At 41.1% G+C, this 16,126-nt stretch overlaps 1 protein-coding gene across 10 annotated transcripts in view; it reads left to right on the top strand.

Moving 5' to 3' along the window:
- Positions 1 to 16,126, top strand: part of DST (dystonin) — a 783,726-nt gene that overhangs the window by 672,328 nt on the left and 95,272 nt on the right. For 8 of the 10 annotated variants that reach the window (XM_082250079.1, XM_082250078.1, XM_082250081.1 and 5 more), the window contains 4 exons: positions 3,230 to 3,389; positions 5,880 to 6,206; positions 10,467 to 10,551; positions 14,947 to 15,188. In XM_082250079.1, the coding sequence (XP_082106205.1) occupies positions 3,230 to 3,389; positions 5,880 to 6,206; positions 10,467 to 10,551; positions 14,947 to 15,188 (814 nt within the window). The remainder of the gene's footprint in view (positions 1 to 3,229; positions 3,390 to 5,879; positions 6,207 to 10,466; positions 10,552 to 14,946; positions 15,189 to 16,126) is intronic. The other 2 variants (XM_082250077.1, XM_082250076.1) reach the window with 1 other exon arrangement.

Below are 16,126 nucleotides of genomic sequence, written 5' to 3'. Positions count from 1 at the left end.
GGAGGTCTGTCCATTCTACCCACTCAGGTATCAGATTACACTCAAATCTGCTTTATGCTGTGCAGTGTGTGACATCAAACCAGCCCCTGCCTTCTGGAAGCTCAGAAATAGCCTTTCATCTGTGTACTGTAAATGGCTGTAGAGGAGATAGACCTACAGATAAACAGGTACAACTCATGTAGGGAGATGTGTTTCATTACTGTGTATCACCTGTGGCTAGTAACTTCATTGGGTATATGTAGGAGTTTACAACCACTTTATTGTAAAATATGCAAATACAGAAAAAATAAATGCATGTGTTTTATTATGTTTTTGAAAAGCTCCTTCAAGATACAATTATTTACTGTATTTAAGTACATGGGGCTCGTGTTTTGTAGTGGTTCCTATTAAAGAAGGTTAATCTTTATTTAAGCTATCTGAGATTACAGCACCGGACACACGGAGAAGGAAGCCAGGCTGTCTCATATATACTATTGGGGTCTGTTGTTCACTTTTTCTGGGTGAGCAAAAAGAGCTTTTTGCATATTTCGAGTCTTTTCCCGAGCTGCCTCATGACCCAGCATTGACTGACATAATATTTAAACACAGCACATATTTCATATTATTAAATATTTCAGAGTGATCACCAAGTAATATTTTCTATAGCCTTACTAATCTGAGAGTAAGTCATGGTGATTCCACTTTCATATCTGTGTATTAATGTTTATGAACTTCTGCTGTACTCCAACATACATCAGTTAAAAATTTCAATCTATTATTGCATAGAGAGCCAAAGTAATGATAACAATAAAGTGAAGGAAGCAGCAGACGAGTTCATAAGTGCAGAAGTGAAACTATGGAGAAGCTTAAGCCAATGCATGCTTTTCCTAGAATAATAATATGTTGAATCCGCCCAAAACTGTTTATTTAACTATGTAATTACATGTTGTGGCTCTGGCTTTTCTCTCTGCTCCGGTGAAGTCATTAGAATCCCTCAATGTAATTACAACACAACCTTATTATTTGTCTTTATAGAGAAGATGGGGCACAGCATTACCGGATGCAACTTAGTTTACCACCATGTCTGCACTGCTTGATCATATCTTTCTTAGAATGTTAATAAAAAACGCAAAATGTTTAGTAACTACAGCTTAGGACTATATGGTATTACCTAAAGCTGACCGCTCGCATTACAATCTGACTACGCAATTTCCTTTAGATCTGCCAACAAGTAGATTGTGCTAGGACCTGTCCAGTTGGATATAAGTTGTTGGAATAATTGAGGTAGGCCCTCATATTACATCGTTTTGGTAAATCTGAAATTCATTGTACTGAGATTGCATGGTCAGATTGGAACATGTGTGTTGAGCCTTTAGATATATTTTTAGAGTGGTTGTAAACCTCAAATGTAAAATATGAACAAAGCATATTCCGTTATGGTGTGTACTTGTCTCAATTAACCACTTTAGCCCCAAAAGGTTTTACCCCCTTAATGACCAGGTCATTTTTTGCGTTACGGCACTGCCTTACTTTTACTGTCAATTGCACAATTATGCGACACTCTATCCAAATAAAATTGATGTCTTTTTTTCCCACAAATACAGCTTTCTTTTGGTGGCATTTGATCACGTCTGCAGTTTTCATTTTTCGCGCTATAAACAAAAAAGACTGACAGTTTCGAAAAAAAACAAAACAATATTTTTTACTTTTATGCTATAAAACATACAACATACCCAATAATTTATTCATCGATTTAGGCCAATATGTATTCTGCTACATATTTTTTGTAAAAAAAATTCCCAGTAAGTGTATATTGATTGGTTTGCGCAAAAGTTATAGCGTCGACAAACTATGGAAAAGATTTATGGATTTATTTATTTTTTTTTTTACTAGTAATGGCAGCGATCAGCGATTTTTAACGAGACTGCGACATTGCTGTAGACAAATCTGACACTAAGTGACACTTTTTCGGACTAGTGACACCAATATAGTGATCAGTGCTAAAAAAAATGCACTGTCACTGTACTAATGACACTAGAAGGGAAGGGTTTAACATCAGGGGTGATCAAAGGGTTAAGTGTGCTGCTAAGGAGTGCTTGCTAACTGTGTGTGGGGGGTGGCCCAACTGGGGGAAGACAGTGATCCGTGTTTCTGCTTAACAGAAACACAAGATCTCCATCTTTCTCTGTGACAGAACAGCAGTCTGCCTTGTTTACATAGCCAGACCGCCGTTCTGCCTCTCCGAACAATCGATGTTCGCCGGACCCGCTGACTGGTTCCCGTTGTGTCCAATCACAGCCGTAGTGAGTCGCTGGCAGCACGCGCCCCAGACCCAGAGCATAAGCCAGTGTACAGGCAGGAGGGCCGCCCTGCCGCTGTATATCTACGTGGGGCGGTTCTTAAATGGTTAAGAGCACTAAGCGTCATTTCTGTCAGTTGCATTGTTCCTCTGCTGTAAGCATAATTCACCTCTGACAAGTTTTCCTGACACCAAGAGAAAAAAGGTGACAGGAGAGCACGCCAGCTGATTGTCAACTCTGTTCCTGTGTGCTGTGTCAATGGGGTGTGTCCCTTCTTTCCAGGCAGCTCTCAAAGCTCTCCTCACTGAGCTCCGCAGTGTGTTATTTCATCTCTCTGCCCCACCCCCACCCCTTTTTTTTTTTAACTCTCAGCACTTTGAACGGATGTGGAGAGAAGACTGCAGATAAACAGGTGCAACTTTTGTAGAAGGATTTGAATCATCTCTGTATTACCTGAGGCCAGTCACTTCACTGGGTATATGTGAGGGTTTACAACCACTTTAAGGTAGAAAGCTATAAACCACTGAGATTTTAAATCAATTTTCTGTTCATAATTTCTCTAAATTATCATTAAGGGTTTTTTCTGCAGAGTGGAAATGTCACTCCTGTTTGCAACCACTGCCCATAGGACTATGGGTCAGGCGTGGCTTGCTTTGAGGCTATTTTCCATATTCATTTGACCACCATGTTAATTAGGATAAATATTTAACAAACGTTAGTGTAAATTTGCCTTATGTTGCTTTTGTGAAAGTTCCACCAAGCCAACGGTAAGTATGGCAGTCTTTTTCTTGTCTTATTCTGACTGCTGCCACCAGCCAAACCCACTACAAAGATGATCATGTGAGGGAGGTACCTACAATTATAAAGTGCAGACAGAGAAAAAGAAATCTTAAATAATGGCTATAATGATATAATGATGTAATATCATACATTAATGTTATCATCTACAGGAATCGTCAGCTGGAAGGTATATTGATTGTAGCTGAACAGTTCCATGACACATTGGAACCTCTATCTGAGTGGCTCAACAACACAGAAAAGAAGCTTGCCAATGCAGAACCCATTGGTACACAGACATCTAAACTCCAGGAGCAGATTGCCCAGCACAAAGTAAGAACGACTGCATTCCAAACGTTTTAGTCTTCTTGATTCTCTTTATAATCTTGATATTGAAGCACTAGCTTTTAGTTTCTACCTTTCAAGAAAAAAAAAATACCTTTTTTTATTATTATTATTATTATTATAATAAAATAAAATAACAATTTTGCACAATTAGTTTAGACTGGAATTGCTAAAAGATTTTTTTTTAATTTATTAAAAAACATTAATAAACTCTGATGCACTGTGAAGTTCACTTGTGTACCCTTGTAGAGATGTAATAAGTATTTCTTCGTTTATATCCGGTGTTAGGTAGCATGTTCTGAGATTGCATTTGTGTATTAAGTAAATTTAGCATCATTATATGAAAAAGGAGATGGACAAAGATATTGAAAAATGTCTTTCTCTAGCTGTGTTTCTCCTGTAAAGCTGAGGCACCACATAATTGTTACATAGCCATTTCAGAAACCATGAAGTAGGTGTGCACAACAGGAGATGCAGCAGTTCCAGCAGTGTCCCTAAGAACATGGGACTAAAACTGCAATTCTCTTCTCTTTTCAATGTAAGTGTGTATGTCATCAAGACTCTGAGTAAGTGACTAATCAGTGAATGTTTGGCCTAGACTGGAATTGCATCAAAGACCCTGCATTAGAGCTCCCTAGACAGATACCATGTTTCTGATTCAGTAGATTTGAGGCATATGGGTACACAAAGTGTAATTTCAGCATGCATCTTCATAGGCTTTGACTTGTAAATTACTCTTTGGCCCTGATTTATTGACCCGCAGCACTTAAGGAATGCTCAAGTAGCATTTCCAGTACTTATTGTATCTGATAAGATATTTTCATAGGCATCTTTAGTATGCTTTAAAGCGGGGGTCTCAAACTGGCAGCCCTCCAGCTGTTGTGGTACTACAAGTCCCATCATGCCTTTGCCCTACGGGAATCATGCTTGTAACTGCCTTGCAATGCCTCATAGGAATTGTAGTTCTGCAACAGCTGAAGGGCCACTAGTTTGAGACCCCTGTTTTAAAGGGTAAGTTCATCTTTTCACAAAAACAGGACAGGCGAACTAACTCCAAATATCCTATCCACCTCTTCAGCATTCCCAGTACATAGTGGTTGTAATGCCCCGTGCCGCCAGTGTAGCTGCAATACACAGCACTGGATTGATAAGCCATCATATCACATGCAATGGCAAGCTTCATTGCTCAGTGAAACTATGTAACTGCACTGACCAAATTGTTTCTTTCTTATGGGACACCATACCAGAAGACGAAGCCTCAGATGCGCTTCCCATTGGTCCGCATGGTCATGTGACTGTGCCGACTAATGAGCACTTTCCTTTGCAAGCATTATGATGAACACTTACTTGGGGGCTGTTTATTGTGGTGTACAGACTGCTACAGGAGCCTCATGGGGCATCACAGATGCTATGTGAAGTGGCAGTCTAGAGGGGTGCCCAGTATATTTGGAGTTAGTTCATTTTGGGCAGCACAGTGGCTAAGTGGTCAGCACTTCTACCTGGCAGCACTAGGGTTGTTAGTTCAAATCCCAACCACAGCACTACCTGCCCGGAGTTTGCATGTTCTTCCAGTGCCTGCGTGGGTTTTCTCCCACACACCAAAGACATACTGGTATGTTTATTGGCTCTTTCCCAAACTGGCTCTAGAATGTGAGTTAGAGATCTCAAATTGTAAGCTCCCTGAGGGCAGGGACTGATGTGAATGTACAATACATGTATGTAAAGTGCTGCGTAATTGATGCCACTATATTAACACCTGAAACAAAATAAAAACATTTTCATTTTTTGTGAAAAGGTGAACATACAATTTAAGTGCTGGTGCAGTGTGATCAATCAGGCCTTCAGACCTCATGCACATGGACATATTTTGTGCAGGTAACATCATTTTTCTAGCCTATTCCTGCACTAGGGATACACAGCTGCTGCTTTCTGCTGCCCATAGTAATGAATGGCTGTACACAGGTTTACGCAGCTATGTGCGCAAACCTGCGCATGCATCCATACAACCATGGTCGCTGACAACATGGCCTTACTATGTGCAGATTTATTGAAGCAGCAGATTCTGCAGATATTTATTACTGTGTACCCTGGGTGCTGAATTACACCAGTTTACACCTCATGTCCAAAAGTGCTCGTGTGCATGAGGTCTTATTGTGTGATTAACAAATATCTTTATGTTAGCCTAATAAAAAGTTAGTGCTTCAAGTAGCTTTGCATGCTTGTGCTTTCATCTGGACTAACTTTGTTCTGCTTTTTCACTTTGAAAACTTTCTCACTAAAAGACTTCACCTGAAGAATGTTAACCTCAGAAGGTGCCAGTTGTTTTGACAAGTCAGCTATGAAGCTCATCTCTTCCTTTCTCACTAACAATGTGCTGATTGATTTTTATGTTCCATCTATATCATTTTGTGTTTATTTCATTTGGCCATATTTTCCTCCTTTTTTTTTTCTTTTGGTGGATACACCCTCCTCATTTAGGCACTTCAAGACGACATTACAGCTCACAATTCACTATTGCACCAATCTCTGAGCATTGGCAAGTCTTTAAAGGCACTGAGTACCAGAGAAGAGAAGGAGATGGTTCAGGAAAAATTAGATATCTCACAGACACGGTACATGGAGATCCAAGAGAGAAGTAGCAGGAGAAGTGAACTTCTACAGCAGGCACACTGCAATGCTCAGATATTTGGGGATGATGAAGTTGAGCTGATGAACTGGCTGACTGAAGTACTTGACAAGCTGAGCAAACTGTCAGTTCAAGATTACAGTACAGATGTACTCACAAGGCAGCATACTGAATTGCTGGTATTTTACGTTTGTTCATTTATGTTATACATTCTCTTTATGTTTATCATCATCATTTTATTTACACTTTTATTTATTTTGTATTATGTCTCTTTTTTTGCACCATATATACAATCTATTTTAATAGGCTTGCTGAGAAGAAAGAGATGCTATACAATGACTGGCATATGTAAAAAAAAAAAAAAAATAAATTTGGGTAGATTAGGATTCTTTACCATGAAAGGGAAACGAATATCAATTGTACAACAAACAGATTACTTAGGACCAGGTCTTGTTTTTGCAATCTTATCTGAAGGTGGTTACTGTAGCAAAATTAAACATCTGACTAAAGTGGTATTAAACCCAAAAACAAAGATGTAGTATATTGAAGCTTACCAATACTTCGAAGCTTTGGTTGCATTAGTTTTCTTCTTTTAGCCTATTCTTCCTTTATTTTCACCTGGTGAGCCAGCCAGTAAATTAGTCTTTTTTTTGTTTTTTTCATTCTTTATAGTACACATCAAAGCCACTGTTGTGCAAATTTTTTTTCCAACATTCCACAATACTAGTGGTTAGACTCTGCCTGTGCCACATCCCTCATGAATTATACAAAATTGTTTCCCCTGAATATTGGGACTTTTTAGGCACTTTTATGTTTGATCATACAAATGAAAAAATGTTTATAAAAAATTATTTTTAATTTTATTAATACATGTTTTGTACAACACATGAAATTAGCACAAAAACTGAGAGGTATGTGAGCAGACTGCAGACTGCAGCCTGGAACAATGGGCTACAATACACACAATCTAACAGAGGTCCTCTATCTTGTAAGCCCCATGTGGGGTTTTTCATATGGATATGAAAGAAAGTTACATGGCTCTATGTGTACCGGGGAACATTAGTGGACCCCAACTTTTAAGAGATGTATAGAAAGGTGGGTAGTGAATCAGGATGTGGTATTTGTCTCACTTTCACTGAAATGATTTGCTAAGGCCTCCTTGTATTCTGAAGATTATCTGAATTGTTGTCAGTATAAATTTTTTGTTTCCTTTTCTTTTGCCTCTTAATGTCTAAGGGAGAGAATGAGATCCTCATCCTCCATCAATAACCACTAACCCACTGTGGGAGGATTACTTATCTTCTATTTAAAGCATGGGTGTCCTTTTGGCTTCTCTGGGCCACATTGACTGTAGAGAAATTTTCTCGGGCCGCATATTAAATATATACTATAGTTAAGGTATAAGTAATAAAACGCTGCCGTGCCCATCCAGTGCCGCCACGCCCCGTCCCCAGCACTAATTTAACACAACTAGAGGATGATGAAATGAAATGAAATGGAATCAGTATACAGAGGTTTACTTCTTCTGAGAGATATTAAAGGAACACTCTAACCACCATGACCACTTCAGTGATTTGAAGTGGTGATGGTGGTAGGAGTCAGAAACACTGCACATGCTGGGATATTTACAATTACGTATGTGCTGGGGGCTAGTTGACCCCCTAGCACATGTGACAAAGGCACATGTGACAAAGGCACCCAGAAAATGTCATGTCCTTATTCATACATGTATGAACAAGGACATGACATATTATGACAAAACACAACTTGTTATTAAAAAACATATTGCAACAATTTACACACGTTAATGCACATACCTTTTCTACCTATTTTGCAGACTGCTGGCGGGTACTGCTGGCGGGTACTGTTGGTGCGGTTACTGCAGGCAGGTAATGCTGGTCATGCGGGTACTGCTGGAGGATGCAGTGACTGCAGTAGAGAGCAGAGCCGCTGCTTCCTGTATGGCTCTTGTCACAGACGGAGTGCATTTCATATCACTCCGGCTGTGACAGAGCCAGAACTATACAGGAAGCAGCGGCTCTGTCTCTGACTGCAGACATCCTAAGTCTCCCGCAGCCGGGAGATTGCACGGCACTTGCAGCCTAGTGCGTGCCCATCCAATGCAGCCTAAACAGTGCCCATCCAATGCAGCTTCACCAGTGCATGCCCAACCAATGCAGCCTCACCAGTGCAAGCCCATCCAATGCAGCCTCATCGGTGAGTGCCCATCCAATGCAGACTGCAATGAAGAGAGAGGAGAGCCGCAGAATTACACAGAGCGGGAAACTCCTGCTTACCCGGCGAACGCTGTCATATGAAGTCCTGCCTCCTGGACCAGCTCCTATGATAGACGTCACCAATGTGCTGTCTATCATAGGAGCCGGTCCAGGAGGCGGGGCTTTGTATGACAGCAGCCGCCGGGTAAGCAGGAGATCCCCGCTCTGTTTGTAATCCGGCCACGCTCGCCCCCCTCCTCCCCTCCCCTCCAAGGCAGCCTCTGCCTACAGTTAGTTGGAAGCTGCTGTGGCCGTGCCCCCCGACTCAACTTCCTTCTTCCCAAGCAATAAAAAAAAGAATTGTCAGGGGGCAGTGGGCTGCATTGCCTGTGGTTCTGGGCCACATACTGCCCCCGGGCCGCAAGTTGGACATACCTGATTTAAAGGTATACAGGCCCTTTATGCATTAATTAGTTCAATAAGTAAGGAACATTTATGTTGTTTCACAGAGAGTGAGCTGAGTTGTAGGAGTAGAGCCATAAGGTTATCTTCCAGGTGCGATCTGTATTGTGAGATTTTTCAGGAGATCTAAGAGACAGAGTAGGATATTTATTTTTAGGATGGTATTTCTTCAGAACTAAGTGTGGGAAATCTAATTCCAGGAATGTAGATCACGTTTGAACTTAGTCAAAAGGGGAGGGACGTTTTCCCGGAAGGTATTTTCTAGGTGCCCATCTAAGGGGGAAGTGGTAAATAAAGTTGTTTATGCGTGTGGAAAGCATATTCATATTTAGAGCTTCTGATCTTCTACTTAAATAGGACCCAGTATGTTTCCAATTCACGCAGGGGGACTGCGATAAAGTCTGTTTATTTTTCAGTTTTCTCTAGCAGACCAAGCCATCCACCAGAAGTGACAGTTAGATGGGTGAGATACACCATATAACACTGGCAACAATTAGCTTTTATTCATCATAAACTTTTTTGTAAAACCTTTCAAGGGGGAAAAAAAAGAAACCAATGCTAAAAAGTGTTAGCAGGAGTTAATTTTTTTGTCAAGTCCATCTAAATCTGCTAGTGCATCTAACACCATCCTCTCCCCAGATTGACAATGCTTCTGTCCAAAAGTGTACCTGTTGCTCCTACATCCTAAGTTGAGCTACTCTAGACAGGAAGTGTGTTACTGGCCAGACAATAGAGCAAAAAAGAAAACGAATGCAGCCACCAGGTTTCATTATTGGTAAACTGCACTATATAACATTTCTTGAGGTTTACTACCAGTTTAAGTATGTACTAGTGTCTATAGGGCCTCCCCTCTATTGGTTTATCTGTGTAAACATGGGTATCTTTCACTTGTATGCTATTGGGTGCTAGTTCAGGATGTCTTCTATTTTACAGCATTCAAGTTAAAATTTTACTAAAGATATATTGTAAGTGCCTCCAAATGTTACTGCAGATGTACTTGAAGTGCTTGAAGCGTACTCCAGCCATAATATTTTCTAGTTTTGGACAGAGCAGAAAAGGGTTAGAGCTTTTCAATATTGTCTTTGCCTCAATGACCAAACAGAAAATAATGGGGGATTCTCCAACAGCAAAATGGACTGCAATAAAAACTTGATATGGATTTAAAACTCTCCCCACTGTACCATTAGGTATATTTATGCCGGCCTTTGTTTTCCCCTCACTTCCTGTCCCAGTGACCAAACAGGAAGGGAGAAAAAAATCTTCTTAACAGGGAAACAGGAATCGTAGAAGTGCTGGTCTTCCTCACTCTAACTAAATCTGCAAAAAAAGGTTTTGCTTGTAGTTCCATTAAGCCTAGGTTCACACTAGAATGCGTTGTGGGAAAGCTGTGTGTCTCCTGCAACGCATTCAAATCAAACTGCCCTTGCGATCTGCAGCAGGTGTCAGTGCAATCTTAACGTCACCCCAAATCCATGTGTGGTGCATTTGCCTGCATCGGATCACATGGTACAAAATGACCATGTGATCCGGTTGCAGTGCACTTTCAAAATTGGTGCCTGCACAAATTTAGTGTGATGTGGTGTGATTTGAGCCCATTCAAAATGAATGGGCTTAAATTGCACTGCTGTGAATTGCATATGAACTGTACAGGAAGGCAGTATAATTCCAATATGCGGTTTATTGTGTGAACTGAGGCTTAAGGCGTAGACATCATTCATTCCAGCATACTTATATGATCACATTTTAAATGCTTTCTCACAGCTCCTTCAGGAAGATATTGTGCTCAGGAAGCGAAATGTGGACCAGGCCATACAGAATGGATTGGAACTGCTTAAACAGACAACTGGTAAGTGAGATGTTAACCACTTCCATACAGAGCAGTTAGACCCCCTTCCTTCCCAGACCAATTTTCAGCTTTCAGCACTCTCACACTTTGAATGACAATTGCTCAGTCATGCTACACTGTAACCAAACAAAATTTTTATCATTTTTTTCACACAAATAGAGCTTTCTTTTGGTGGTATTTGATCACAACTGGGTTTTTTTTTCTTCGTGATATAAGCAAAAAAAGAGCAAAAATTTTGAAAAAAAAACACTTTTTTTTAGTTTCTATTATACAATTTTGCAAAAAATTAATTTTTCTTCATACATTTGGGCCAAAATTTATACTGCTACATATCTCTGGTAAAATTAACCCAAATTAGTGTATATTATTTAGTCTGTGTGAAAGTTATTGAGTCTAGAAGCGATGGTACCAATTACTGAAAATTGATCACACCAGATGTACTGACGGCCTATCTCCTTTCTTGAGGCCCTGAAATGTCAGGACAGTACAAATACCCCCCAAATGACCCCTTTTTGTAAAGTAGACAGTCCAAGGTATTTAGTAAGAGGCATGGTGAGTTTTTTGAAGTTATAATTTTTTCCCACAATTCTTGGGAAAATGAAGAAAAAAAATTTTTTTTCTTTTTTTTTCCCAAAACGTTGTCAATTTATAAACTATTTCTAACACATAGCATGTACACAGCAAAAATGACACCCCAAAATTCATTCTGTTACTCCTTCTGAGTATGGTGATACCACATGTGTGAGCCTTTTACACAGCCTGGCCACAAAAAGAGACTCAACGTCCAAGTAGCACCATAAGGCGTTTTAGGAGCATAAATACACATAAAACTTTCTTACTACCTATCACACTTTTCAAGGCCCTAGAGCACCAATACAATGGAAAAGTCCACAAAATGACCCCATTTTGGAAAGCAAACACTCCAACGTATATTCTATGAGGCATTATGGGTCCTTTGAACATGTCATTTTTTTCCACAAGTTTTTGGAAAATGTGGGAAAAAAATAAAAACTTTTTTTTTTTACACAAAGTTGTCAATTTATAGGATATTCCTAACACATAGCATGTACACAGCAAAAATTACACCCCAAAATACATTCTGCCACTCCTCCTGAGTATGGCAATACCACACGTGTGAGACTTTTTCACAGCCTAGCCATATAGAGGGGCCTAACATCCAAGGCGCATCATCATGCATCCTAGCCACTTGCCTAGGCCTATTTTTGACATTTGGTGTTTACAAGCTAAAATCAGTTGTTTTGCTAGAAAACTGCTTAGAACCCCCAAACATTATATATTTTTTTTTAGCAGAGACCCTAGAGATTAAAGTGGAGATTATTGCAATATTTTTTTATCACACCGTATTTGCGCAGCGGTCTTCCAAATGCAATTTTTTTGGAAAAAAATCACTTTTTTTAATTAAAAAATAAGAAACCAGTAAAGTTAGCCCAATTTTTTTCCATAATGTGAAAGATAATGTTACGCCGAGTAAATAGATACCCAACATGTCATGTTTCAAAATTGCGCACGCTCACGGAATGGCGACAAACTTTGGTACTTAAAAATCCCCATAGGCGACAATTTAAAAATTTCTACAGGTTGCCATCTTTGAGTTACAGAGGAGGTCTAGGGCTCAAATTATTCCCCTTGCTCTAACGATCGCGGCGATACCTCACATGTGTGGTTTGAACACCGTTTACATATGTGGGCGGGGTTTCCATATGCGTCGCTTCTGCGCGCAAGCTAACGGGGACAGGGCGCTTTAATTTTTTTTTTTTTTCTTTTTTTTTTTTACTATTTATTTTATTTATTATTTTTTATTTTTACACCGTTTAACAAAAAAAAAAAAAAATTGATCATTTTTTATTTCTATTACAAGAAATGTAAACATTACTAGTAATAGAAAAAGGCACGACAGGACCTCTTTTTGTGAGATCTGGGGTCAAAAAGTCCTCAGATCTCACAAGTACACTAAAAGATAGAAAAAAAAAAAAAAAAAAAAAATTATTATATAAAATGAAAAAAAAAAAAAAAAGGACATTTAAACCGGTTGCTAGGCAACAACATTTTCCGTAGCTCCGGTCCTCCAAGACCATAGAGTCAAGTGAGGGCAAGCTTGCCCTCACTCGACATCCTGTCTGTGAGGATCCGGGAACGGATCGTTTTCCCCGCTGCCGGCGGGTCCGGTAAGCGAGGAAAAGGACCGGACGCGGCGGGAGGGGGGGGGGCACCTCTTCCGCCATCCCGGAAGGGTGAACCCACGGCGAATCCGCCGCTGGGACCACCCTTATCGGAAAGCCAACCGTCCACCGTTTAAAAAAATACCAGGGTTATGGCAGCTATCTGCTGCCATAACACCGGTATTTAGGTTTAAACGGAGGATGTATATCAACCTTTTTGGACTTGGACATGGTGGCTGTATGAAGGGTGACAGGTACTCGGGTACTTTGTTGGGCAGGTGACAGGCAGGTGACAGGTACTCTGGTACTGATGAGCAGGTGGCAGGTACTCGGGTACTCCGATAGGCAGGTGACAGGTACTCGGGTACTCTGATGGGCAGGTGACAGGCAGGTGATAGGTACTGATGAGTAGTACTGATACTGATAGGTGATACTGTACTGATGGGTACTGATGATCAGTACTGATACGTGATAGGTACTGATGAGTACTGATGAGTAGTGATGGGTACTGATGAGCAGGCGGCAAGTACTACGGTACTTCAGGCGTCAGGTACTCTGATGAGCAGGTGGAAGGTACTCGGGTACTCTGATGGGTAGGTGACAGGTACTCAGGTACTCTGATGACGGGTACTCCGTTGACAGGTAATCAAAGTATCCGAGTACCTGTCATCAGAGTACCCGAGTATCCGTCATCAGAGTACCCGAGTACCTGTCATCAGAGTACCCGAGTACCTGTCATCAGAGTACCCGCGTACCTGTCATCAGAGTACCCGAGTACCAATCATCAGAGTACCCGAGTACCTGTCATCAGAGTACCCGAGTATCCGTCATCAGAGTACCCGAGTACCTGTCATCAGAGTACCCGAGTATCTGTCATCAGAGTACCCGAGTACCTGTCATCAGAGTACCCGAGTACCTGTCATCAGAGTACCCGAGTACCTGTCATCAGAGTACCCGAGTACCTGTCATCAGAGTACCCAAGTACCTGTCACCAGCCCATCAGAGTACCCGAGTACCTGTCATCAGAGTACCCGAGTACCTGTCATCAGAGTACCCAAGTACCTGTCACCAGCCCATCAGAGTACCCGAGTACCTGTCATCAGAGTATCTGATGGGCTGGTGACAGGTACTCGGGTACTTTGATGGGCTAGTGACAGGTACTCTTTATTGGGGGGGGGGGGCAATCAGTGTGTTTGGGGTGCACTGTATTTGGTAACTAGCTGTTACCACACTCTCTTCCTCACACAGGATCAGTGTGTGAGGAGGAGAACACGGTGACAGCTAGTTACCGTGTTCTCTGTTGACATTTGTGACCGGCTGTGATTGGACACAGCCGGTCACGTGGTAAAGAGCCAATTTCATTGGCTCTTTACCTAGATCGGGGATCGACTCTGTCCGAGGGACGAGCCTCGTCCCCGATCGCTGCTCTGCGCGCCCCCGGGGGCGCGCATTGCAGAGAGAACGAGCGGCTCGTGCTGGAGCCGCTCATGTGATCGGCTGTGACTGACACAGCCGATCACATGGTAAACAGCCAATTTCTATTGGCTGTTTACCTTGATCAGGGATGGGCTATGTCCGAGGGACGAGCCTCACCCCCGATCGCCGCGCTGCGCGCCCCCGGGGGCGCGCAGTAGCAGCTAGAGCGGGCGGACGTCATATGACGGCCGCCCGGAACGGTAAAGCCATCCTGCCGGCGTCATATTACTATGCGCCGGTATGGATGTGGTTAAGCTATATTGATGTGTAATAAGCAGCCTACAAAAACTGAACCTACAAAATTTTTATTTTGACAAACAGGACTCAGTGAGCTATTAGTGCTGACAGCATGTAGGCTTGCGTTGATGGCATCAGTTTGACATCAATTTAAGATGCTTCTAATATTATTCAGAATTGATTAACAGGTGTATTTGACCTGCAGTTGACCCTCAGGCAGGTTTTGCATTGCACATACTTTGACGAGAATAAAAGCCTGTTGACTCAGTCCCTTACTGTTGCTGTTGCCCCACTTACAGGGGCAGTAAAGCTGTTAACCAAATTAACATTTATAAAGAACTGGCTAAAGCATTATAACAGCAGCCACGCACAGGAAAGAAAACTCAATGGAATTGGATAAAAACATTAGCATTTAATATGAGAAAATGCTAATTTCTGTGCAAATAAAGGAAAAACTTTAAGTAAATGTTTCCTAATACCTTTTAATGTCAATTTTGATTAGGTGATGAAGTGGTCATTATACAAGAAAAACTAGATGGAATCAAATCAAGATATTCAGAAATTACAAACCTGAGTACAAACGTTTCCAAAGTCTTAGAAGAAGCATTAAACCTTGCAACACAGCTCCATTCAACGCATGAAGAGCTGAGCCAGTGGCTGGACAAGGTGGAAATAGAACTGAAGAGCTATGATCTGCAGAGCCATAAACCAGAGGAGTTGAAAACCATTCAACAAAGAAAGAAGGTACAAGATAATTACATAAAGATTTGGGTCTGTTTAGTAGCATATTACACAAATGGTGTGCAACAATATTTTATAGCATTCCTAATATTTTATCCTATGTAAATTAAGGAAAGCTTGCTTCTGATAATTTCTATAGGTTAGCACACGCCATTGCTTTTTGGACTTTATAGTGGAAGTGTATATAAACCCTAACCATAAACTTCTCTTATTTTCTCCCCTTTGGTTTGGTAAACCCCTAAAGAGCTTTTGCCAGATTGTGCAAGTATGCTGAGTGTATTTGCACATTGTGACATTTTTACTTAAAAAAAAAAGCCCTTCTCCAGCGATAGGACAGCCATGGTGCCCCATGTAGCCAGTGCTTTCATCTTCACCCAGTATCTTTCCTGGTTCAGAGTCAGGCACATCCCTGGCGCAATCCTGGTGCATAATCATTTCGGGAGTGTACCCTGGGCTGTGCGGCTAAGGGTAAACTCAGAGAAAGAAACTGTTGAAAGGCAAGGATATGCATTTGCTTGAGTCCATCTAGCAAGATTACTTTGCGGTATAATTAAGGAAGCTTAGACCTCTGCAGTGTATAAATGTGCTTTTACTACACAAAAATGCTGTACATACAACATTTTTACAATATTAGGAATACAATACAATGCTGACCGATATAACAATCAAGATGCCTAGACAAAAAACACTATGGTCTCTAACAGTAGAAATATACTTAAAAGTTACTTAACTTCAGTTACTGTGTGTTTGTGATCTCCGTTGACAACGAGGACTCAGGCTCCTTAAGCAGTTCCTAGAGAATCAGGTGAAAGCATATTTTTATGGTCTGGCACAGACCTTGCTTCTATGGTATTCATTCATAGAGTCCTGTCCAGCCTATACCTGACAACCCTTTCATATGTCAGGTTGCTTACCATAGTTACCAAACAACAGCAAAACTT

Source organism: Pelophylax lessonae, assembly GCF_965119305.1.
Source record: "Pelophylax lessonae genome assembly, chromosome: 3".
NCBI lineage: Eukaryota > Metazoa > Chordata > Amphibia > Anura > Ranidae > Pelophylax > Pelophylax lessonae.
Note: the sequence above shows the minus strand (reverse complement) of the source record. Positions and strands in the feature narration are given on the sequence as shown.